The sequence below is a fragment of the Borostomias antarcticus genome (assembly GCF_949987555.1).
Source record: "Borostomias antarcticus genome assembly, chromosome: 23".
Lineage (NCBI taxonomy): Eukaryota > Metazoa > Chordata > Actinopteri > Stomiiformes > Stomiidae > Borostomias > Borostomias antarcticus.
This window is the reverse complement of record NC_140256.1, coordinates 9,307,456-9,332,976: the sequence shown is the minus strand read 5'-3', so window position 1 is coordinate 9,332,976 and position 25,521 is coordinate 9,307,456. Positions and strand designations below refer to the sequence as shown.

Below are 25,521 nucleotides of genomic sequence, written 5' to 3'. Positions count from 1 at the left end.
TTGGTTACAGTTGAGGTGCTGAAAATATACCGTTAAACCTAAGGAGGTGAGAAATACACACGAAAACGGAGTATAGAACCCCCCAATCTATAGAGTTCAAGGCCTGATTAGAAACGGTTCAGGCTGATGGTCATAGCCAGCGATTATGCACTGCCCATGGTCTTCTCCTCTACTCCTCTTTCATTATCAAAAAGTTGGGCTATAAAAGTTCTCATTGGTGGTCAAAATCATGTGACAACTACGGAGTCGGTGATGCGCGCTGTCTCCGTGTTTCATCGTGCAGAGTTATGACATGATAAGATGTGTTTTAGCAAAAACTGTTTAGACCATATTTAACCTATTGTCTTCATGGAAATATGCATTATGGTAATTAATCACTAGATTTACCAACTCGAACCACTTAACTGTATGGCCCGCTAGACATGTATGGCCCGCTATAGACATTTCCTATAGCGCTTAGGCTATTCAATATGGTAAAACTAGAGAACATATTGTAACATATTTGTTGTTGAACCACGTCCCTGATGTATTTAAGTGTGGACAGCCACCAATGGTGAGTGTGGATTGGATTGAATAGGCTTTAGTAGATATTTTGTGTACATTTAGTGTAGATTTTCTGTAGCCTACTTTAAAATATTGTTGTTTTTTTAGGAAAAAAGACGAAGATTGTGAAGCGTCTCCCATAGGCTATTTGAAGGACAGGGAAGACAAAGCAGAGTCTTCCATTCATTTATGGTGTAACACCTTTAGCTATGTTGTCTAATCATCATTATCATAGCTGAGACAACAACAACGACAACAAAACAACATTTGAAATTAATTTCAGTGATAAACATTTGCCTTGTTTCTCCATGCCATTCATTGTTTCATGGAGGTATGACACAGTCACTCCCAGCGGTCATAGTTGCAAAGCTGCATGCATTCATCTGATTGCTCTCTCTTAACATTGTGCATATTACCAATAGTTGTCTTACTCTACAGCACAACTGTTCAGCTCAACATACTTGCAGTGAAGATAGATCCAGTGCCTATCAATCTGTTTCACCCCTGACCCCCCCCTCAGTGAAGGATAGTGTGTGTGTGCGTGGGGGGGGGGGCAATGTTGGTCCTGCAAGGTCTCTGATTTGGCTATCTGGACATCCGTTTATTAGAGGTGAGGGGTACTGAACAAACATGCAGCCTCCAGAGCCGAGGCAGAGCGAGGGGAGGAGTGTAGGAGGAGGACCCAGAGACGGCAGGACAGGCCTCCTGTCAGTGAATCGGAGAAGTAATGGCCTATCTATTGTTTGTCTGCACCACACATTTGTTTTGCGAATGTGCTGTGGCTAGGGCTCGGTGGAGCCCCAGCGTCAGACATGCTCTGTCTCTGTCTGGCAGATATATTTGTACAATAAATAAAGAGGAGCTTGCACATTGTTTAGACTTCATCATTTATATTTTGATCATTGTGCCCTCCTCCGATATTTTCTGCTAAAGCAGCAGAATCCGGAGGATAAAGTGATAGGCTAACAGTCATTTGGGTGAAAGTTACACGCGCATTTGAGTCAATCTGTCTGACCTTTTGTTCAGATGTAAACATGAGCATGTTGTTTCAGATCTGTGCATCATAGTAAACCTCCAGATAAGAAAGATATATCTCAGAAACAGAAAATATCGCATAAAAAATAAAGGATTACATTTTGTAATATTGTAAAAATATTTTAAAAAAAATATTGTCACCCTCAATAAAATAATTATAAAAGGCGTTTCATATTAATGTTATGTGTAGTTTGAGAGAAGGACCTCAAACCACTTTTTAATAAGTCATTCGTGACATTAAGAAAGCAGGAGTCGGATGGCAGTGTTTGCTGAATAGTCTATACATCGGTCATTCTTCAGTTTGTCCTTGGACAAGGCAGCAGAACAAACAACAGAACACTCACAGAAGGGAAATGACATGGGAAGGCTACAGCATCCCCAGCAAGCAGGACCAGACCGGGGTTTCCCTTGGTGTCATCTCACAAGGTCAAACCACTAGTGTACAGGGTGGCATATAATATTCCTTTAATTTGCTAATGGTTCATTGTCCGTTGTAGGGCAGTTTGTTGTGATTTGATAAATAAATGTATTACAGTTACCCGTGATGAGTCATGCCCTCTGCTGGTTTAGTCTGTATTGCACATTATGTTTTCACGCATCAACCACAGTGGAGGAGATGTGGTTTTGACAAAGTTCACCATAAGAAATTCATTATCAAAGCAAGAGTTAGTTAAGAGCCAACAATAGTAATAGAAACAGACAGTCAAAACAGCCCTCAGCATTTCAATACCAAGTCCCAGAGAAGCTTGGCGCTGTGATGCGTACAGCATTGACAGAGGAGGACAACAAAGTACCACCATGATTTGCCCTTGACAGATTCCTGAAATGTAACAGCCATACCCCCATTAGTGAGCTATTGACAACTCAGCTTTGTGTTCAGCTACAATAGAGGAATGCTGTCAGACTCTCACAAGGTTAAATTCAATGGTAACCTTGCATGCACAAATATATCACTATATTTTTGGCACAGCAATCCATTATAGCAGTCAGAGTTGTTGTAGTACCCACTTAATATGCATTAAACACTCATTGTTGTTGTGAATTTCTGTTCAAATGGTTGTTCAGTCACATCCGCTCCGAGAGTTCTGTCCTTCAAACCTGAGTAGGCCTATAAAATAGCACCCCATGTTCTGTTCTACACTATTTTTTGTATAGTCACACATTGTGACCAAACGTATAGTATGCTAGTATGTAATACATAATGCTCAAAACATTCATGCATCTGCCATATCATTGTCATATGTGTCCACACTTTTATCTTTTTAAATTATAATTTTTAATAATCACCTCTATAAGGAGCATGTATTTCTGCCTATAGAGATATCAGGCACAGACCTAGGGGTTTGGGGGCCTGTTTCAAATTGCCAATGTGTCTGTTTGGGGCTGTTTCATCTGACACCTGCCCATGAGAGGTGTCCCGGGATAATAAAGCCTCCTGTGTGCACACACTGATAGAGTTTAGAGTCACAGACAACTTACAGTACAGATAGAATTACTTAACAACCTGCCAAACTCCTTCAACTGGCCTTGACCAAAACTCTGCTCACAAAATTTGGAGAGACATCTTTAAGTCCTCAATAGTCCCCCCCCCCCCCCCTCTTCCCTTATTTGTTATAAAAACCAAAGACAAATAATATAAACAACCTGACTTTTCTTTCCTCTCAATCTTTTCTTGGCCCTGAGAATAGTGGGCATATCACTTCTGTTTGATATGAGACTTTATTGAAAATGATGTTGCCAATGCAGGGTCTGTGTTCAAGTGAATTATCTGGACACAAGCAGATGTTCAAATTTAGGCCACTACCAGAATCCTATTCACATTCATGGTAGCTGTTTGCTAGATATTCATTAGGCTTGCTAAATAACACCATTTAATATTTAATATCCCTAATAAATATTTAAAAAAACATATGAAAATAATGCTTTGAAATAAAATTGAAAAAGAAAAATAATTAGAAGAATTCATACTTTTATTATCTCTCAAAAGACCAAAAACTTGTGATTTTTTGAACTGTACTGAGAGATTCAATAGTAATGTGTTGTTTTTTTGTTTTGTTTTTATGGTAATGTTATTTGTTTCCCCTCTACAGGATAGCAAATTAGACTCGTCTCCCAGAACACACACACTTTTATTTATTTTATCTAAAGAGCATTAAAGAGTCTCGCAGCCTTGACTGGGCAGGCCTATCACTGTCCACTTGGCTTTCTGGCCTGTATGTTTCTTGTGTCCTTTCTGCCACGCTTCTGGAGCGTGGCTTCACCAGGTGTGGTCCTCCTCTCTCCCCTCCTCTTCTCCCCCTCCTCCCCCCCGCAGTCCCCTCCTCTCCTTGGAGGGGCCCTCTCATCTCGTTCCCCTTGACCCTGACACACTCCAAACCAACCACCAACAGCAGACCCACCATTCCTCAACCTCTGCCAACTGACACACTTCCAGAGGGCCTAACCTTGTTCCCTCACATTTCTCTGATGGCTCTGCCATTTCCTCCATGCTCCCGAAACACAAACTCTCTCTCTCTCTCTCTCTCTCTCTCTCTCTCTCTTTCTCTCTCTCTCTCTCTCTCTCTCTCTCTCTCTCTCTCTCCCTCTATCTCTCTGCATGCCTATCTCTCCAATCTCTCTATCTATTCGCTGTGTCATTTAGACCCCAGCTGTGACAGGATGGAGTTGGCTGTTAGATGAGGGTCGGTCCAAACCTTGACATGTGTCCTGCCGTGACGTAGAAAGGCCTTAACTAAACTACAGGCAGTCATAGGGTTCACTTGACACATTTATCATGCTAGTAGTATAGTTCAAAATGGGAATATCTTCAGCAACAACAGAAAAAAAGACTGCACAAGGACAGGGAAAATGAATTAAAGCCCCAATTCCATAGCAACTGCATAACTTGTTCTTGTTGTGAATAAACATTTGGCAAAACAAGTAATTTCCTTGAGGTTGTCTTTGCATCTCAATCAAAGTGGTAGCCCTCCCCTCTGCCTGAGGGTCTTTGGTCTCGATCTCATCTTGTAACCTCTGGGTTTTATCAAAGAGAACGGATACTGGACTTTTGGTTTGGATAAGAGAAGCTCAGAAGCCATTTTCATCCGCTGCACTGTGCCAACCAAGACCCAAAACATCCACCAGAGCAAACAAGCTGACACCACGAGTCAGTCTCTTACTGCCATGTACTGATGGTCATTTTTTGTGTGCTTTTTTATAATACAATGCTCAGATATCACTCACATGCTCAGATATCAGTGTGTATCAAGTCAATTATGGCATATTTCTTTCTATACCATATAACTTAGTAACCAGTATATCTAATGACAATCTTTTACATTGCATTTACATTAGTATTACAAACATCAATAGGAACATTGTACAACAAAAATATTACCGGGGATATAGATGTATATATAAATGTTATGTAATAACATTCAATAATTAAATAATAACAAACACGTAGAAATAGTGGAAAAAGAAGTCTATGCTAAACAGCAGAAATAGCCCTACTCTAGGATAAGATAAGATAGGACTTTATTGATCTCCCCAGGGGGAAATTAGGCATTTCAGCATTGAAAAAAATACAGGAAGGTTGGAAAGAAGAGAAAACTAGATACAGAGTAACAAAAAGTAGACACTAGATCAGCAAAAAAGGGATATAAGGGACCAAGTACAACCATATGTACAGTAACTGTGCAGTATAGAATAGAATAAGAAAAATATATACCTGCATACATTCAGTCTGCATGAATATAAATAACTATACAAGTATACAGGTGTATCTCAGGAAATTTGAATATTTGTGGAAAGTTCAATATTTTCTGTAATTTAATTCAAAAAGTGAAACTTAAATATATTATAGATTCATTACACATTTAGTCAAATATTTCAAGGCTGATTGTGTCCATGCCATGCTCCACGTTGATGCAGTAATTTGTGCAAAAGGAGCCCCCATCAAGTATTGAGTGTATAAATGAAAATACTGTACATACTGTATAATCATAAAGATTAAAACAAAAAACGCTTGTAATATTTCACTTTGTGTAATGGATCTCGAATACATGAAAGTTTCACTGTTAGAATTAAATTACGGAAAATTGACTTTTTCACAATATTCTAATTTTCTGAGATGCACCTGTATAAATTGAAGTGCTCCGTCAATGCTGAACCTCATTACCCCCTCCATGAATACACCTCCATACACTCCATACACGCTCCATCCCTCTGCATGATGGCTCTCCAGCCTGGGGGAAGCACAGCCCTGAGTGGGCCTGAGAGTGGCAGTTAGGGAGGGGACTAGAGGCATACAGTGACAATGTGCAGATGTGTGTGTCACATTCAGGGCAGAAGTCACTGAAGCAAGGACATAGCTCGGGAGGAAGAGCGACCTGCTGGGGATCGCAAAGTCCCTGGTTTGATCCCAGCTCCCGGCATTGTGCTGAAGTGTCCTTCAGCAAAACACAGAACCACAAAATCTTTCCTGGTGGTCTCCGGGCCTCCAGGGTGGTTATAGCAAGAAGGTCTCCGGGACTTTCTGTGCATGTTCTCCCTGTGTTTGCAAGGGTTTCCTCAATATGAAAAACATGTAGAAGAAAGATGCTCTGACCTAGAACTTGAACAATGGCTGCCCACCACTCCCCCAGGAGGAGGACGGTGTTGGATGGCAATCAGGAAGAGAATGGGAGAGATGATATATCCCTGGCGTACACCAGATTCCCAACTCAGGTTTGTGATTACACTCAATGTTAAAACATCTATGTGACTATCTTTGGGGGAACTCCATAGGATTGCGCGATCTTCCACGGTGTCATGGTGTAAGCCGTCAAAATCTTTTTGAAAGTCTTTGAAATGGGTTCCATTCCAGACATTGTTCGATGATGTTCCTTAGTGTGAAAATCTAGTCAATGCACCCTTTTCCTTTCCTGCCTCAGTTTGGTGTTAATCGCTGTGTCACTGTGTACAACCCATATCCGGTACAAATAACCCCTATGTACAAATCAAAAAAAAAAAAAAACGTGTTCACTCTAGAATAATACTCAAGACAACGATGTAACAGTTGCGTAACATTCACATTTATTTGGTTTCAAGTCCTAACACATTCTAAACATGCTTTTACCACGTACAGTATGGATCACATTCTTTAAAGGTAGTTCAAGTAACAATAGCAGAGCAGAGGGGTTTTCCTGAGGATGACAGAGAAACAGTAATTAAAATGGCGTATGAATTGTCTATTGAACAGTGGCAGTGTTTAACGACTTCACGTACTCCCTGAGATTTGCTGTTATTTTCTGCTCTTCTACTTTTCCTGAAACATTCCTCGCCTTGTGCTCCTAGATGAGGCACCTTTCTGAATGACTTATAACACTGTTATAACAGTTGAGAAGTTGCTATAACACCAAGCTCTGTCTCTAGTCAACTGAGAGTGAGACTCACAAACCGACTAACATCTGATAACAGGATGTGAAACGACTAAGAACACAGTGGCTTGATGTGTCACGGTACAGGAGTCCTTCAGATGGGTGAAGAATAAAGCATGGAAACAGGAAATGGCAGTTTGACCACTATTACATTCTAATTGATAATCACTCACAAGCAGCATTATACTGATCATTAACACCACCTTTACACTGCATATATCGATTGTTTAGTACATTATCATGACGAATATGTTGATACAAAGTAGTAAGGAATACAGTACAATGGAATATCATCTTGATGAAAACGATGATGTAAAGGTTAATGCTAAAGTTATTAGGAAGTATTCACAAATGTTGGTGGAAAAAAATAAACCTGTTGGTTAAATCATATGGTCAAATTCATTTATGAATACCACCCAGTAACACATGTGAATACATACACAGTACATTCACTCCCAATGAAATTCTTTGGTATCGAATTAATAGTAATCATAATCAGAACAAAAGAACATAATGATAAATGAAACTAATTGAAAAGGAGTAAGAGGATCCCCAAAATAATCAATATCATAATTGTGCTACAGATGGATGACTCGCAAAATATGATGTTGAAAATAGTATTACTGATTGCAGAAGGTCAGATGAACGTATGTAAACATGGTGGTGAAGCTGAGACCCACTCCTGGAGGGCGAGCCTGCAGCTTGACCTGAGGTAGCACGGAATGAGGCAACATGTTCATGCAAAAAAGTTAACAGCGCTTACTGTAAGAAATCACTGAATGAAATAAGAGACACAAAATAGCAGAACATTGGTTCAATGAAACCAATAAATAAGATTTTTTTGTTTACCTATGTGAAAGTAAGCAATATGATGACATAAAAAGAGGTAGTTTCAGTATAGAAATTGCAAATGACATATCCATGGTCTGTAAAAACATCGTATAAAAGAAAAAGAATAATCACAACCCTTTATTACATCTATTTCAGGCCAGAAGTGTGGTAAACAGAGTGGAGGCAGTAAGGTAGTGGTGTGATATGTTTGATCACAAACCCCAGAGGAAGACCCTTCTGCTATTGGTCAATAGGATTGTTAAATCACTACTGCTGGAGCAGCAGCTCTGGACTGAGCACTCTCACACATGCCTCCTAAGAAGAACTGTTCCCTGAGTTTAGGAGTGCAATGTGCTCTGAGCAGCCCACACCAGAAGCTGGGGTTCCATTTTCAAAGAGCTCTCAGGTTTAAACTGGAAATGACTCCAAACCTTCCGTAGGTCCAATTAGGTCCTAGCTGATTGTTGTCATTTTGTAGTCCTAAAACCACGTTGGGAAAGAAATCACACCTTGCAGAAAATCCATTTCATTTTTCCCAGGGGGAATTTAAAAAATAAGGTAAATGTTTTACAAAGCGTGTCATTCTGGTCATCTCTCAAAATTCAGTGTTACACACAGACCTTATTTTGGGCAATTAAAAAAAAATCCCTACATGGGAAAAAATATTGTTTTTTTCTGCAAGGAACTGAAAGACATGTAGCATCTTTAGCATACCACATGATGACACAGCTCTCTATGACCCTGGGGAGTTCAGTGAAGGCCCTCCATATGGAGGTTTTCTGCATTCTTTGTTTACCAGCCACACATGTGCCTGCATTCCTCATGTGTAACTCACAGCAGACTTTAAATCAGTAACAACTTTTACAGGTGTTGGCAAAAGTTTACAAACCATAAAACATCTAATTCCAAGGTATAGTGTGGTCACATCCTACATCCAAAAACACGTATTCAAATAAAGCAAATAAAAAGACTCATCTTCACTCCAAAACAACCAAAAACATTTAAAAAAGGAAACAAACATCCAAAACATAAAGCTAATTAGATGTCCTAGCATCAGTGACTAAAATTGTATCCTCACATAATCGGATCAGTTTATCTTCGTAATGGAGTAGAGCCATGAAGCTCACCTGATGGTTTTTAGGTGATCTAGAGAATGCTCAGCTCAGGCAAACTCTGGTATCGGTTTAGCAATTTACGGTTTTTATTAGATGAACGCTTCATCGTTGGCGGCATGGTTCTGCTTCAGAAAGCTCTCTGCCCTAAAATGCATGTGCTTTAGGTAGCCAGTGACAGCGCCCTGAGAGTCTACCACCTGAACTGGGCTTCCCTAATTTCTGACCGATCACACATAAATGATGTCTGACTCCGTCCCATCTCAAAACATCTCCAGACAAATCTGCCCTGTGAGCTGGTGAGCATAACCCCTGAACCACATCCGCTTTCATTGGACAGGGAGGGGGGAAAAAAATAGAAGAAAAAAAAACACTCTAAAAGGACCTACAATGTCCTGAATCCTACAACTACTAATACTACAATTACACCAGCATAGTGATTACTGAGTAATTCCTGAATGCAATACATAACACTCACTTTACCCTGTTTCGATCCAGGCCCGCAGGGTCCTGAGAGAGAGCAGCGCGCTGGGGGGGTGGGGGTACTTGGCCATGGTTCGTCATGGTCATGTCTCCAGCCTCACCACAGCGTGCCAAAGAGAGTCGTTGCAAGGACTGCATTTCCTCATAGTTCCAAACACTGTATGTATGAAACGACTACTTGAGCAATCAAAAAAAGACACTTCAAGTGGTTGAAATGAACATGTCATACATCGAAAATAAAGACATAGGCTATTTCTCTGTATGGCTCTTTAACCATGTGCATATCAGCCACAGATTATGCGCAAGCCAGAGGTTAACCTCTTGTCTGCCACCCCATTCCATATTCATAAGCATGCCCCAAAATGGATCAGACTGACCGATCTCACTAACTAAAGCTAAAGCCATGTCTAATCACCAATCAAATGGTCAAGCTGGAGTATTGCAAAGCCAACACCCAGCCTTCAGATGTGATGGTGACGAAGGGCAGGCCGGTATTTCTCATTCCAGCCTAAGTGTGCAGACCCCAGGCCCAGTGAGCATGTGCCGAGGCTCAGTTCTGGGTGCGGAGGTACCAGGTATCAGGACTCACAGCCCAAACGGGCTGTCTGGGAGGAATGAGGGGCTGTTCCCTGGTCTATGGTGGGGACTCAGTGAAAGGGTTTAGGATGAGAACTAGCTACAGTACATACTGTCTGTCTGTCTGTCCAGCAGAAGATCTCCACTCTGACAAAATTGATTCATTTCTTATCCTGGTCCTTCATTAATAAGAAATCATTTGGTTGAGCTATCAGCTCCTTAACCCATCACTGGGGGGTTGAAAAAGCTTTGCATAACACTTACCCCTGCAGTACATTGATCGTTTCCTAGTCTATGATTGTATAAAATCACTGTATGCTTTTCTCAATGAAGATCGCATAAAAATGTAGTAATACTGTCGCCTCAATGAACATCTTGGAATGTTAAATTAACCTGACCATTATCTACAGAAGACCTGAGGATTCTATATGTTGAAGAGAAGGTGGATGACAAGAGTGATAGGAAAACACTCCACATTGGGACATTCAGCACCTTCATGGTGATTGCAGGGTAGATTTGCTCGGGTGTTGTTTTTGGTTAAAATACATAGCAATTCCTTTGATCTAACTTTCAATCTATGATTGAGGAGTTGAAAGCATCCAGAGGGATTTGGTTTAGACTGGGCAACTCTTAATTTACAAGCAGAGAAAAAAGTAAGCAACAACATCTTCCTGAGGTAGTCTCAAAACACGTATCAACTCATTTATATCCGCCCCCATCCGAATAAAATAAATCTTTAAAATCTAGATCTAACAATGGCAACACCGACATGTTGAGCAATCGGATACACACTTGTAAACTCCAAAAGACCAATGCATCTTTGTGCATTTGTTTGTACAGAAGCATGTGCACAGTGTAAATCAGCATACATTCAGCTCTGTCGTGTAATAAATATTATAGAGAAAACAAAAAACTAGCTGCTTGTCACATTCACAGGAAGGGAGACCAGTCCCATATCCCCCAGTCCAGCTCCGAGTCAGGGCCGGTCATGGGGCTCAGGGGGCGGGGCTCAGTTCCCGGGGGAGGTGCCTGTGGTCAGACAGGGGGAGGAGCCTGTCCTGTAGCTGTTGAGGCTGGATTTGCAGGAGTGCAAGATTGCTTTGAACAAGAGGGGGAGCTGCTCAAGTGGAACGTTCACCAGTTTCCCTGAAAAAAAACACACAGGAACAGGATATGAGAACAGAATAATCGTACCTACTTTAACTATAGCAGCAGAGTCACCTGTAGTCCTGAAACATGGTGATGAGAAGACAGAGGTAATGTCTTGGTTCCTTCCAGAAATTCACATTCATTTTCATAAGGGCCTTCACCAATTGCCCCACATTAAAAATATGACTAGCAGTTAACTACAAAGAATGGAACAACACCTTGAAAGAGATTAACTCATAACACAAATGTATAAGCCCGCGTTCAGCCAATTCCCCCCAAAATCCTGCCGGGAAATTTGACGGTGAAATTCTGCAACAAGCCAGAAGGCGTGTAACCTCTGTGACGACACAACCCCGACCCTCTACTGGGCCAAAAACACACATGGCGAGGTCTGAGCAGACCTGGGCCCCCGCGGCCCCCCGCCAGGCTCCTCCCCCCCGGCACCCTTCCTACTGTACCTGCGATGCAGCGGATCTCCGGCAGACACATCATGATCTCTGGGAAGCGCGTGGGCTGGTGGGGGTACTTGTACTCAGCGTAGTCCTGGCACACGTACCAATAGCGCTTGTTCAGCTGCTCCAGCTGGCTCACGCTGGCCAGTCCTCGGATATCTATAGGGCGGAGGACGAGACAGAGGACGTTATCTTTAGAGAGACACTTCAATGTGGATCGTTCAAACTAAGTGCGCTCTGTAGTGGGGGGAAGCCCCTCGGTCGGAGATGAAACAGGACTGTTTCTGGCTTTGTTACCTTGGTTCAGGAAGTTGATGGCTTTCATACAGGCATACTCCTCGTTGCTGACCTTCAACTGGTGGAACTTGCGGAACAGATATATCAACCGCTCCATCACCTCCATACCATCCTCACTGAACCTGGTTTTGACACGCCCAAATGCAGGTTGATGACTATGTACTCACATACACAATGCAAACAAACACAGAAATGGCCACAAACACACCCCATAATAACCAGATCAATCCCCAACTTCATAGTTCTGTAGGAAACATTTCCAGGCAGACAAAGTTGAGTGTCCAGATCTTCAATTATAAGTAAGATAGCGAGCAAGAATGAGAGAAGGGGAAGGGGGGATTACTTCTCCTCCACGCCGTCTGATTAAGGACATTACAGCTTAACATTCAAGTCGCTGACCAAACTTTTCCTGTAGTTTTAAAGACCAGGTACTTAAATGTGTCCGGCTGAGTAACTCCTCTCATCAATCTCCATACCTGTCTCCTCTGCTCCCCTCAGATCTCTGATCTCTCCAACAGTGGGCTCTTTATAGCCTGGGCCTACACCTCTAAGTACTGGCACTGTAAATCACACAGCAGCTCCTTATATGGCTTAACTGGAGGTAAGCTGTCCGAAGCAACAAAACACTGCTGTAAATCACACCGAAAATGAGGAGAATATGTGTCATGAGATAAGATAATTCACCCCCCCCCCCCCCCCCCACACACACACACACACACACCATTCTAGCCAGACCGGGACAGACATGTATTTCATGATGGCCCAGACGGTGCTAGCCTCAGCCGTTAGGAATCCTCCCGTTTGCGGACCAGCTAACTGGAACTCGTCCAGGAACAATGAAAGCCAGTGAGATGGTTGAAATATGACCAGACCCCTCATCATCGGACCTGCGGTGTGGAACGGCGGTCTCGGCGGGAGTGTCGGGAAACGCAACAGAACGTCTGACACGTTACCTTCTCTTTAGAGACACATTCAGAAGCCACGCCCCTGGAAAAAACGTCCGACTTCACCAGATCACTCAAGAGGGGAAAACACTGTCTAAAATACCCTTTTCCTTCCATCTACACCTAAACGCCAGGCGTTTGCCCTCGGTGACCCCTGGCCTCCTCCTCACTCACCCCTGCAGCTCGTCGTCGGAGGGCGTGTACTTGGCGGTGACGTCGGCCAGGTCGCCAAAGATCTGTGAGCTGTAGATGGTGAGGCAGGAGAGCAGGATGAGCTCCTGCCAGGTGGAGCTCAGCAGGCAGGTGTAGTCCTCGATGGACAGCTCGCAGAAGAAGGGCAGCTTCTTGACCCAGGAGATCTGGCGGAACAGCAGCTCGTCCGCCAGGCGACACAGCAGCGCAAACAGCTCCACTTGGGTCACTTTGTACCTGCAAGAGACCGGGGGGGCGGGGGGGGCGTCAGAGTAGCGAACATCAACCGGCAGACCGACGGGACTGGCGCAAATGCGGCCGCGCGTCGCCGTGAAAGTGTGCGCCGCCGTAGGTCGACTGGGCGTTCCGCGAGACGGCGGCGGAGCTTTTTGCGAACACTCACCCGTCCTCTATCAGCATGGGCGTGGCCAGCGGCGCCAGGTCCTCGGCCGCCACCAGCTGCAGGACCAGGGGGTGGGACTGTGGGTAGAGGCTGCGGGGCTGGGGGGCCAGCAGGCCAGACTGGGCGGCGTAGCTGAAGAGGTGGGGGAGGAGCTGGTACGGCGTGGACATGGAGCTGGCGTACTGGTCCCTGATGGTGGCCTTGTAGCCGTTCATCTCCACAGAGCGACTGCGCAGAGACACCGCAACGGTCAGGTCGTATACGCAGGTCAGGTTATACATACGTTTAAGGTTTGTGTACCTTACACAAAGCGACTCACTCAGTAGTCTTTTATTTATAAAAGTATTTTATACTTTTGTAAAATTGCAAAGCTGTATTGCAAAAATGCCACAAAAATGCCGTTAAGTGTTCATGTCTATGAACAAATAACTATATCTCACTACATTTCTATCATAACCAGGGTGCATAGTTGGCGAAGATAAGTTGATGTTTATTCAGAGGGAAACTAAAATACATACCGAACCCACGGCGTAGACTATATTTGACCTTGAGGTCTACAGATAGGTTGTGAGCTTGTCTCCACAGTGGGGAACAGCAGATAGCAAGGTGAGTAAATTCTAGCTAGCGCCGCCGCGCTCTGAATAGCTAGCGTTGGCTTTCTCTCAGCAGTGAATACCTGAACTGAGGGAGAATGCGTTGCGGCGGCGCCGTGGTCAGGGTCGGCCCGTTATCTCACAGACAAGAGGAGAGGAGACAATGACACATAATGGGGATGAGGCGGGGATGAGCTGGTGAACTCACTTGGATGACAGCGTGGAGGCAGGGGACGGCTGGTTGCCCTCCGAGGCGCCGTTGCTAGGGGAGCTGTGGTCACTGTCGCCGTTGTTGCCCCAGGTGTGCTCCGGCAGGCCGGCGTCCTCGGGCAGGCCGGTGTCCTCTTTGAACTCCTGACCCGACATGATCCGCTCAATCTCCTCATCTGTGATCTGTCAGGGGGAGGGGGAGGGGGAGAGAGAGAGAGAGAGAGAGAGAGAGAAGTGAGTTCCCTTGGAGACTTGGCTTTGAAATTTGACATTTGCCTTGTTTTATTCATCTGATTAATACATTGATTAACACAAGAACACTTGTCTGGAGTAAATAATGAGCTTTCTAAGAGGAGCTTGTTGTGCAAAGGGGCAAGGACACATGCATACACAAATGAGGAACAGTGAGACGGCAAAAAAGAGACAGAGAGAGAGAGAGAGAGAGAGAGAGAGATAGAGAGAGAGACAGAGAGAGACGGAGAGAGAGAGAGAGAGAGAGAGAGAGAGAGAAAAACAGATAGAGTGGAAGAGTGAATGCAGCAATACAAATCATGAAGGTACAAAGGGGACTTATTTTGCCATCTCATAATCAATATAGCCATTCAAATGCGTTTTCATTTAACTAGATTTGAGTAAGTCCTCCACCAGCATCTCTACAATCTATTGAAAAGACTTTAATTAAACCTAGGCCAGACATTTTCACAAGCTTATTTTCTTTTTCAATGTAACTCTTATAAGGTAGGACACCGTACGATTCTGTGAACAGCAGGTTAATGGGATGTCAATGTCAGATCCATGTCTTAACAGTGTGGAAACGCTGTGATAGAACTGAGAGGGGAGGACATGGTAAATATTTACCTGAACAGGCCCGATGCCTTTGTTCCTCCCTCCTGGCATCCCATCTTCCCTGATTGCTGAAAAAGCACATGTCTGTCAGCACTTTTAAATAAGAACAAAGAACAGAATATGGAGACGCTAATGAAAAACAAGTGCACGCTAAACATGTTGTCCCCCACCCATGATGCATGTGCATCTGTGCTAATGAAGGAGTGGAAACATTAAATTTTTTTCATGAATATGAATATACTGTAGGACATGTTTTAAGGCATGGGTGTCAAACTCTGGCCCGCGGGCCAAATTTGGCCCGCAGTGTAATTATATTTGGCCCGCGAGGCAATACCAAATGACTACTAGAGCTGGCCCGCCAGTATTATACAGCCCATTCACCGCTAATACTACAAATCCCATAATGCTCTGCTGTGGTTTTGGCGCGTCAATCAAGACAGGACCCAGAAACGCCCTCTCTTCTGTGACAGTAGTCATAGCAATCTCATACTACAACTGTAACCGTGTTACCCCTTCTTTAAAATGGCGAAAAGAAAGGCAGAAAACAGAAGCTTTCTGGACAGGTGGGAGGCAGAATATCTGTTTACATATGTAAAAGATAGACCTGTTTGCCTTGTTTGTGGAGCCAACGTGGCTATAACTAAGGAGTACAACATTAGACGACACTATGAAACGAAACACCACGACAAGTACAAGGACCTGGACATGATTAATTTATTAGTGTTATTTTATTTTTAAATTTAATAGCCTGTGAAAAAAGTTTATTTTGATATTTAAATCAGAAGGCTGCAAATAGAAAAGAGGCATACGATTTTTATTTAAATTTTATTTTATAAATGAATAACATTGATGTGTTTTTTATTTGAAATTCGATTTTGCATGTCTGCACTATTAAGTTATATATTGTATGGTAATAAGCGTTGCTTGTTCCATATTCAATGTTAAAGCAAAACTTGTTTGGGTCCATATTAAAATATTCATTTGTTCAATGTTGGCCCGCGACTTTGTTCAAGTTTTAAATTTTGGCCCACTGTGTATTTGAGTTTGACACCCCTGTTTTAAGGGTTTATTAATTTTGGTAGACTATTAGTCGTGGCAATGCAAAGCAGATGCAGTTATGCGGTTTCTAAATTTGTGAAATGTCTGACTGTTTGCAGCTAAATCAAAGGGTTCAGTGATGCACATGTAGTGTACGACCATTCAGTTTCATTCTTCCTGCTTCTAGTTGCAGGAGACGCTTGTTCTGTCTAGAGTGCGCTGCTAAAAGCGCAAGCTCAGCTAACGAACATGGAATTTCACATCCCAGCTGTGTGAAACTTTGCAAAGCCTGATCGACGACAATCTAGTGATTGTGCAAGTAGCAATTGCAATCAATTCCACTACTGATCCCGACAAACTCCCCATCTAAGGGCATGAGTATCTATGTCACGGTTGGACACATACGTATATAACCTAGCCATACTCTATCTCTGATCTATCCAACATGATCGAACTGCCAACATAAGAGTCATCTGATCTATGTTGTGAAATATAGCTATAACTAATCACAACTGTACCCACAAGGCACCTGACCTCCATGTGAATCCTAACATTTAGAACAAGCACCAAAAGAACTACTAAACACCTCAAGCTCTGAACTCTGTGGATTTAGAAAGAAGATGGGCCCTGCCCTGAATAGAATAGAATATACTTTTAATAAGAAAGTTATTTATTTAGTTTTAGTTTTTTTTCTTAAAGTTTTTTTCAAAATGTGGCAAAGGGAAAAATGAACTGAGCACCCTAGGTGGTGGTTCATCAGATGGGGGGATGACTAATAGCGACTAAGTCCTGCCCTTTCAGTGGCTGTTCTCAGGGATCTTGCTGTAACTGCAACTCTGGTGCTATAGCACCACCCACTGGCAATACACGCTTGTGCCAGATGAAGCCAGCATGAGAGACTACTACGGAACCGTATTAACCTCACTTACACTGTCCTTCCAGAAGAGGGCGCCACATAACTACACAACTGAGGGATATGAACAACACACTCAACTGATTTGCATGGTCACAGAGACCGGATCTCTTCTAATGGGTAGTAGTACAATTACAGCTGCAGTTAGGGTCGAACAATAGACACAATCCGTCCTCACCTTTGCGGTTCATCCCCATCTGTAGACACTTGAGCAGGCGGCAGTACTGGCACCGGTTGCGCTGCTTGCGCGACATCTCGCAGTTCTTGTCGCGGTTGACGCAGCGGTAGACACGCTTGTTGCAGATGCTTCTCTTAAAGAAGCCCTTGCAGCCCTCGCATGAGATGATGCCATAGTGCAGGCCGGTGGCATGGTCTCCGCAGATACGGCAGGTGCGGTCAGCTGTATCATCTGGGAACACATGGGGGAGGAGAGACGCTTAGAAGAAGATACCTGGCTTCATGTCATATCACGTTCGTTTCCCCCACATAATTCCCCAAAGCTATTGCAGCTTCAAAGGCCATATGATAAAAACATCGCTTTTCTTTTTAAAGCTCAGTCAAAAAAGTACTTTGTAAAAAGTGCCAAGCAAATTCCAGAGAACTTCCAGAGGTCTAACTGTTGTTGTGTGATAGGTGCTGAGTACAGAGAGTGCAGACATCTTGTATAGTTTATTTAGCAGGTCTAAGAAGAGAAAGGACAGGCTAAAACGACAAAGGCCTGTCTCTGTGAGATGCTTACAGGCTCTCCTTTCTCTCAGAAGGTACACTGACGGGGTGAATTCAGCTCTCGGGTGTCTCGTCTGAACGGCACCACTACTCCTGGCATACAGTGAAAACCAAGCCACATGTGTACGCACTCTCTCCTCGACTGTAGCCTTAACCTGCTTTCCTGTAAGGGTATGGCACAGGTTTTCTGCTGAGCATTTCAAAATGTGAAAAGTTGTAAAGACAGGGCTAAGTGAGGGCAGTAATGTGGAACACATGTGGGGGGATATTTGGGGGCTTGGGTAGAGGGAGGGGCTCTCTGCTAGGAGGAAGCAGAGGAACAGGATGTCCCAAACGAAGGACAGGCAAAAATAGTAGTTTAAATTACACAGTGCTCCGGTTAGGTTAGCCAGCAGCTTAACGATGCGGTGGCCATGATAGATCAAGACGTGAAGAGGGAGAAGAGAGCACAACACCTACAGTAGGCCTAGTCTACATACCCACATATCAATGCAAGTGTACACAGTAGTGTGTGTGTGTGTGTGTGTGTGTGTGTGTGTGTGTGTGTGTGTGTGTGTGTGTGTGTGTGTGTGTGTGTGTGTGTGTGTGCTCGCGTGCCTGCGTGCGTGGTGGGGGAAGTTGGAAGTAAGTCAACAAATCATCGCAGAAACCTAACAATCTGTAGAGCACCACACTATTAAGGACATCGAAACTCAAAGCTGTTTGAGATCTTCATCCCCAACTAACTTTGGGCTATAATAAAAATTTACTAGGCAGGCAAAGTTACTGAGCACATAAATTCATTACTATGCTACCCACAGTATTACTGCTATCAATCCCCCGTGCACCAACACACACACACACACACACACCAATCAACTCCTACACACCATCCCCCCTCATAAAAGCAGAGGGAACAGATGGGTTGTTGACGCCATGGTTACAGTGAATAGCTCGGCAAAGCCAGGCTCCATTTGGAATGTGGCTGAGCGCTGATCTGGATCCAGGCTGCACCGTCCCGCGGGGCTCAAAACATCCAAAAACAGATAACGCACAACCCCACTCTGAGTGACCTAGCTTCCAAACACCGATATCAGTTAACCGGGCAGCCCTGCCACCTCTCTGCCGGCTCCCTTTACACAGGGATCACATTACTTTATGTTTGTGTCCTCTTTCCTGTCCTCGACTACCAAAGGAGCGGATCCTTCAAAGAGAATTCCCTACTTCCATGAAGTAGTGTCAAGTAAACCAGCTCACCCTGAAAAGCAGGCCACCGCATATGCCTAGCATGACAGAGCCATAGACTTTCAATCTCACTTTACACCAAGTCCAAATGTAGCAAGCCTAGTGCTCTGAGCGGAGTCTACAAACTGAGTGTTGGGACTATTCGTCCCATCCTATCTGCTATACGGCTGCTGTCTTATCACGGCTTGGTTAATGCTGCCATTGGTTAGACTGACAATCTGATTTATGCAATACCCTTGTGTAATACAAGAAGCCTGTCAGCTACCTGCACTTCACATAGTCATGACCTTTCACCTCCAGGCTCCAACAGTTATGGCAGCCTGTAGGGGACGTTGCAAGGATCAGTCTACAGAAGAAATGTCAGAGTAGAGGCAGGGATGGGGGAAAGGATTTGGCAAAGCAACAAACATCATGCCACATGACATAATACTACGTTGATCAAAACAGATCTTGATCCACTGGTTACTGACTACCATACAAATCAATGTTTGAAAAATTTTTGGTATATATTCAAACAACAAAGATTTTTCCAACATGGCCGCCGGGCCCGAGGAGAGAGGCGCTATCTCCTCAGTAAGCCTGCAGGAGAGAGGCCTCTCAGAGCAGAGCCCAGGGTTCATGTATTAAAGCTAATTGGAGGGGGAGGAATGTGTAGGGTAAAGCCTCCCCTGGATATAATGAATGGTGAGTAGAAGACTTCTAAAGCCCACTGAGATTACCATTTAAATGGAGTGAGGTTTCAGTTTGGGCCCCTCTGCCGCTTCCGGGGTAGCCATACTGTACACACACAATAGGGCCCCACAATGGATTCAAATCCAACTATTAGGCTCGTAATTAACATTACAACATCATCGTGGGAGCAGAGACTGGAGTTAATAACCAAAACTAACAGTAACCAAATATAGAAACAATCCCCCGACCAGTTCAGGGTTTTTGGCTGTAGCCAGCCAAATGTGTAGACAAGAGTTAGATGGAACATAATGGTGTCACACTCCTGAGTTGTATCACTATAACATCACCAGTGAATTTCCTAAATCTATGAGTCTATATGGAGTGACTCATACAGGACTAATTAAAATGGGTTCTTTAGAGCCTGGTGAGTGTAGAAAGCCTACAGTGGGCTGGATTAGGAGATTCAGCCTGAGGTCTAAATCAAGGGCTTTTCAGTTAGTAAGCTTCTGTGTGGAACAGAATGACACTTCTGTTAAGCCTGCAGGAAAAGAGGTCCCAACCACCTATAAACTTTAAGCTTTAATCTCTCTTCTCTTCCTCCAAATCCACCACCAAAACTGCTCTTGAAACAGCATTGCGCCATATCGGAAGCAGTTACACAGCGTTCACTCGCGAGGTAACTGATCATCAATACTCGTTCATTTGTTAGTTACCTTACTTTAATCCCAGATAGCTGTGAGGCCATGTGAAAGATTTCACATCAGTTACACTACGGATCCTGTCTTCCTCAACGGGCCATTTGTCTGCTTCCTGGCACGTGGTAATTCAAAGAATGCATTGCAACCATATATTTCATTGACCATCCCATGTGAAATGTCTTGACTTCCTTCAATGAGAAAAACTCAATGACCGTTAGTTTCCTTAATTCACGCCCACACGGAGGCTGATTTGTCAAATGTATCACCCTCTCTTTCAAGTGCATGGCCACCATATAAACAGCCAGCTTCACACCTTCACACACTTGATCTCAGTGTGTCACATCATACTCGCTCTCCACCTCCGCCCTACTAGACCCCTGAGGTAACTAACACTGGTCCAGTCCGTCTCCGTCAGGCTAGTCGGTTCTGTCTCTGGTTCCGGTTGGCCCCCTGCCGCCCCGCGGCCCTTTCCAGGGTCATGTGACAGGGGTGATAAATCCTGGTGACGGGACATGTGGGAGGGCTGTAAAGTCAGGCCTTTGCTTCATCTTGAACTCCACCCTCTCTGCAGCCAGGGTCCTGAGACCCCCCCCCCCCGGGCCCATTAAAACCTGCTTTGTTTCCCCGGGGTCAGGCTGGGTTTCATTCCAAACTTTAACGCAAACCAGGAAATGCAACTCAAGCATTTAAACCTGGGTCAATGACACAGACAAGCACACTTTTCCCGTTTCCAACTGTTCGAAACGAGTCTCAAAATGATCCCGGCAATCAAGAAGCAAAGAGAACAAAAGGCTTTCTACTTAACAGTCATTATTTCAGCCGCTAGGCCTCCCCTGACTGACAAGTTTGTTATTAGTCTGAGGTAAACTAAGCCGTAACAAACTAAACTGCCAGTTTGTTTGTGAATGGTGTCGCTCTTTTGTTTTTCAGCCCAGTGACTCTCCTCCCAGAGAGCAGGGTCATGCCGAGAAAAGAGACATATATAGAGGCAAAATCTTCCTTTTGTCCAATACCCAGTCACAGAGAGGTTGGTGTATAGAGAGAAGCAGCCTTTGAGGGGGTGACAGGGGGACAGGCCAGCTGAAGGAAGGGTGTTTCACTCAGGGAGGTTTTGTCTTGTGTTTCCATCACAATCATGCCCAGCTGAGAGAGTGGGGGTTGGCCCGCTACTTCTCTACTTCTCGGCTGCAACCTCCCCTCCCTCCTAGCTACCTCCCTCCTTCTCTATTTCTTTATCTCTATTCCTCACTCCTCTGTATGAAACAAGCCTTCATTTTCTCTCTAGTAGGCTGCATGTATCGACCCAAACAGACAAAAACCTTTTGTTGTTAGAAGGTAATGAAAGTTAAATGTCCACCACAGGTCACTGTTCACACAGAGCCTCCATGCGGTGTGGACTCTCCCTACCTACACACTGTCATGTTAATATTTTCACCTTCATACAGTTGCAAATTTCACCTTTAGTCATGACAATGGTAGCCTGTTGCCACAGTGGACTGGATAAGATTCAGTCGCTGGGTTGTGTACAGAGATCTTTGCAGGGATTAGGCTATGGATGGAGCACTGGGTAATGAAACTAGCTACTGCCCATTTCAGTGTAAAGCAAATACATTGTCAAGGACAATCTAGTTCCATATTTCAGATATGGAATTGACTGTTGGGTTGTTCCTACTTTTTTCAGCATCATTGCAATGTTCTCCAATAGACTAAATGTTTACTATTATTGAGCAAAAGGCAAGTTATTCTGTCTTGCTCCCCCCTTTGAGACAGCAGAAATACTGAACTCTTACTTTATAGACGGTAACTGTTGTGTTATTGCTTCAGGGTTAAATAAAAGTCTAGAAATGAAATCATTAGTTCAAGATGCAAACCAGCATGTAGTTGGTGAGCTATAGGAAATGTTCAGATAGCTTTGTTATCAAGTGTGAGCATACTGGCAAAAGGCCAATGAAGCTTATTTTCTCTAGGGCAATGAAGCAGTTCGATACTCAGCTAGTAAATGTCAAGTCTTAACAGTCAGCACTAACTGATATGAACCACATGGTGCTTTAACAGCACTGGCGCTTGTAATACTGGGCTATATACTGTAGGAGCCCTGTTAAATGAATGTGAGGTTTCCTCAGAAATAGAGGGAGATTCCCCAAACTAGTCTCAGTAGGCACAACTCCCACGGATGCTTCCCATGACCAGGCTTTTCCTGTACTGCTGGAAGACACGCAAATATGCTATCCGGTGTTTTCTATTAAAATGCCTTTGTATGAGAAAAAGAGAGGGAGAAATTGCAGGGTTGAATGTGATACTCTACTCTACTAGTAATAAACATCACAACCTTCATCTAACCATCTGTAAACCCCAAACAGCCACTCAAGAGGACTACAGACCTAAAATGCGACTTCCCGAACCCACAAGGTGATCACATCGTCCTTTGTTCATAAGGGGTATCAGATGATGTTTGTGTGTGTTAAGATTCAAAGTGTGGTATGTGTGTGTCGGGGGATGGGTGAAGGCAGTTGAAATAACACTCCCCTTGAGGACAAAGGTCTGAAACATGGTGGACTTGATGGTTTAGTTTGACCAAGACCCGTAGATATGTTTCAGTGAAAAGTCCAGACATGGCTATAATAAGCAAGCTTGGGCATTGGCTATTTATAGTTTGCTTTACAGAGTCCCCTAGTCGCTGTCCTCCCCACTATAATTGATCCCCGCACTGTTTCTATCCCCCTACCCCCGCATCACACATACACACACACACACACACACGTAACGCACACTCACACACATACACAGAAGACTTCCTGCTTAGAAGAGGCCTTACAGGGGTGACGTGGTGTGTTGAGCGACAAGGCGAGAGGCATCAGCGGTCGCCTTTACATGACGAAAGACAGAGCGAGGTTAACCCTTCCACAGCCGGAGCTGCGGCGCAAGCCTGGCTGCTTAGCGGGGATTAGGATGGGGGAGGGGAGCACATACTTCCTCTGCACACCACTCAAACCCCGGAAAGGAAGGCAAGGACACATTTTCCAGGAGGGTTGATCACTTTTCAAATGAATGCACCAAATATTTCCTCAAAGAAATTACTAATCTTAGAGACTACAGCTTGTATTTTCTCAACCCTGGTCTTAAGTATAGGTCACAAGGACTACATTTCGAGAGGACATTTGTAAATGATGTAAATCAGGTTTGGGGGTTTTACATGATGGATAAAGGAACATACTATTGTTCCTGCATAAGAAAATTATCTCCCAAATCATTGGGACAAGTTCAAAATAGGGGTGTATGCAAATTGTGCATAATGTGTAAATAGACTGATCTTAGCAGCTGGAATATGACAATATGACATTTGGATGAATCAGGAGAGCAATGTCGTGAAAAACTGCAGTAGTCATGGACATATGTCTGTATTAGTTCTCAACTGTCTCATGTGGTTTGTGTTCTGTGTGGGGATAGTGGTGTTCCCAGCAGGGTTAACCCTGCCCGGTGGAGTAATCCTAACATCACATAAACACTGCTGACTGTGTACAAAGCCCTTTTCCAGATGGGCCACAGAGACACATACCACAGATCAATATATATGGAACCACACTCAGCAGTAAACAACAACACAGAGCTAGCTGTATACCGACTCAACTCACTCATTCACAAAAAACACAAAGATACATTCTTAAGTAATGCCTAATCAATGCTTTGACACATTAGTGGTAGCTGAAGCTAGTCTAAGATACTGGTAACACAGAATCCTCCAAACATGCAATGACCTCTGAAAACACACTAACAGCATACAACATCTCAGTGTAGCTTTACAACATTTCTACTGCAGAACCAGTTTAGGGAAAATAATTTCTGAGAATTCCATTAATCTCTCTCCACTACATCTCGCTGCATTATCTGAAGAGATACAACAAAACTAATTTATACACCATCATTTTATGCTTAAATTCCCATGAAAATAAAACTGTATTCTGTTTAACATAATTGAAGGCCTAATCCAAATAAATGTCTACAGTCAAAATGGTAGTACAGCTGATGAAAATCAAAACAAATATGCTAGCTCTTCAATTACATGCATATTCTCCTCTTCTTACAAGACAAGGTTCCTTCCACAGTTAAGCTTAGTTAAAGTATAGGGGCCATAAAGCCAGCAGACCCAACCCCTTTCACTCTCATGTCTTCCTTACCTCCCCATGTCTCCATCTCATGCTTCTCCCAGTCTGCCAGGCCTCCATTCAAGCAATGGATTCCGCTAAAGAAAAGCCACAGGACAGTAGAGCCTTGGCCTCATGACTCTTCTCTGTCTCTCTCTCCTCTCTCCGATACAACCTCCTCACTAGGCAGCCAGTCTCTCACTGAGCATAGGGTAAGCCAGCACCACTGGTCACTTTACAGCCTGGTCACATGACCACAGAGTTCAAGCCCCGGGGTCATGGCTTGGCTTGAAGTCCGGCGACAGCCAGGGGTTATCTGAGTGGAACTGATAGTCCTATTTTCTGTTGTTGAACAATGCTCCCTCTGCCCAAATTACCAACCCCCGCCTCTCTCTCTCTCTCTTTCTGCCTCTGGCACTTTTTGGGAGAGGACCAAAGAGCACATCCAAGCATAAACACAGGTTGAAGCTGACAAAACATACTGACATCAACTAATTGAGCCACTTAGTCAATGGACACATTTAGACTTAACTAACCCAAGGTTTAATTGCTTGGTAACGAACAGTCCACAGGTCAACTTAAAGACAGCTTTTCAGCTTGGAGTTAGTAAACAAAGGAAGCTACAACATCTCTCCGTACAGTAAATGATCCCTACTCAACCAAATACGGGCCAAGAGAATACTAATCCCGTTTTACCATCCTTCCACGAGGGGGCGTATTCCAATGCCGTTTCCCCCGTCATCCCCTCCAATGTCCTCCCTAGGTAGCCATGTTGAGAAGAGTCCCGTGTCACGCCGGTGGACTTCACACTGTACCGTCGTGACATAGAAACAGCGTCCACCCTCTACCCCGCTATCCTCACGACTCAACCCTGCACCCTCCTCACCACTACTGGACACTTGGTCTTGTCCATCTGTGGTCCCTTGGTCAGGTCCCTCCCAGGCCACCCCCCCCCCACCCAGAGCTCCACCCTGCTAGAAATACTAGCTTACTCTCTCACAGCTCCCAGCCCCCCCGGACCACCCCCACCCCCCTGTGTGAAT

The 25,521-nt window shown here is 44.1% G+C and overlaps 1 protein-coding gene across 1 annotated transcript in view; it reads right to left on the bottom strand.

The window, feature by feature from the left end:
* Positions 1 to 10,988: 10,988 nt before the first annotated feature.
* nr6a1a (nuclear receptor subfamily 6, group A, member 1a) overlaps positions 10,989 to 25,521 on the bottom strand; it is a gene marked incomplete at both ends in the record, with an annotated part of 46,921 nt that continues 32,388 nt past the window's right edge. The window contains 8 exons of the mRNA XM_084456955.1: positions 10,989 to 11,125; positions 11,587 to 11,739; positions 11,878 to 11,999; positions 12,996 to 13,250; positions 13,417 to 13,644; positions 14,218 to 14,402; positions 15,078 to 15,133; positions 17,195 to 17,425. Of these exons, the coding sequence (XP_084313081.1) occupies positions 10,989 to 11,125; positions 11,587 to 11,739; positions 11,878 to 11,999; positions 12,996 to 13,250; positions 13,417 to 13,644; positions 14,218 to 14,402; positions 15,078 to 15,133; positions 17,195 to 17,425 (1,367 nt within the window). The remainder of the gene's footprint in view (positions 11,126 to 11,586; positions 11,740 to 11,877; positions 12,000 to 12,995; positions 13,251 to 13,416; positions 13,645 to 14,217; positions 14,403 to 15,077; positions 15,134 to 17,194; positions 17,426 to 25,521) is intronic.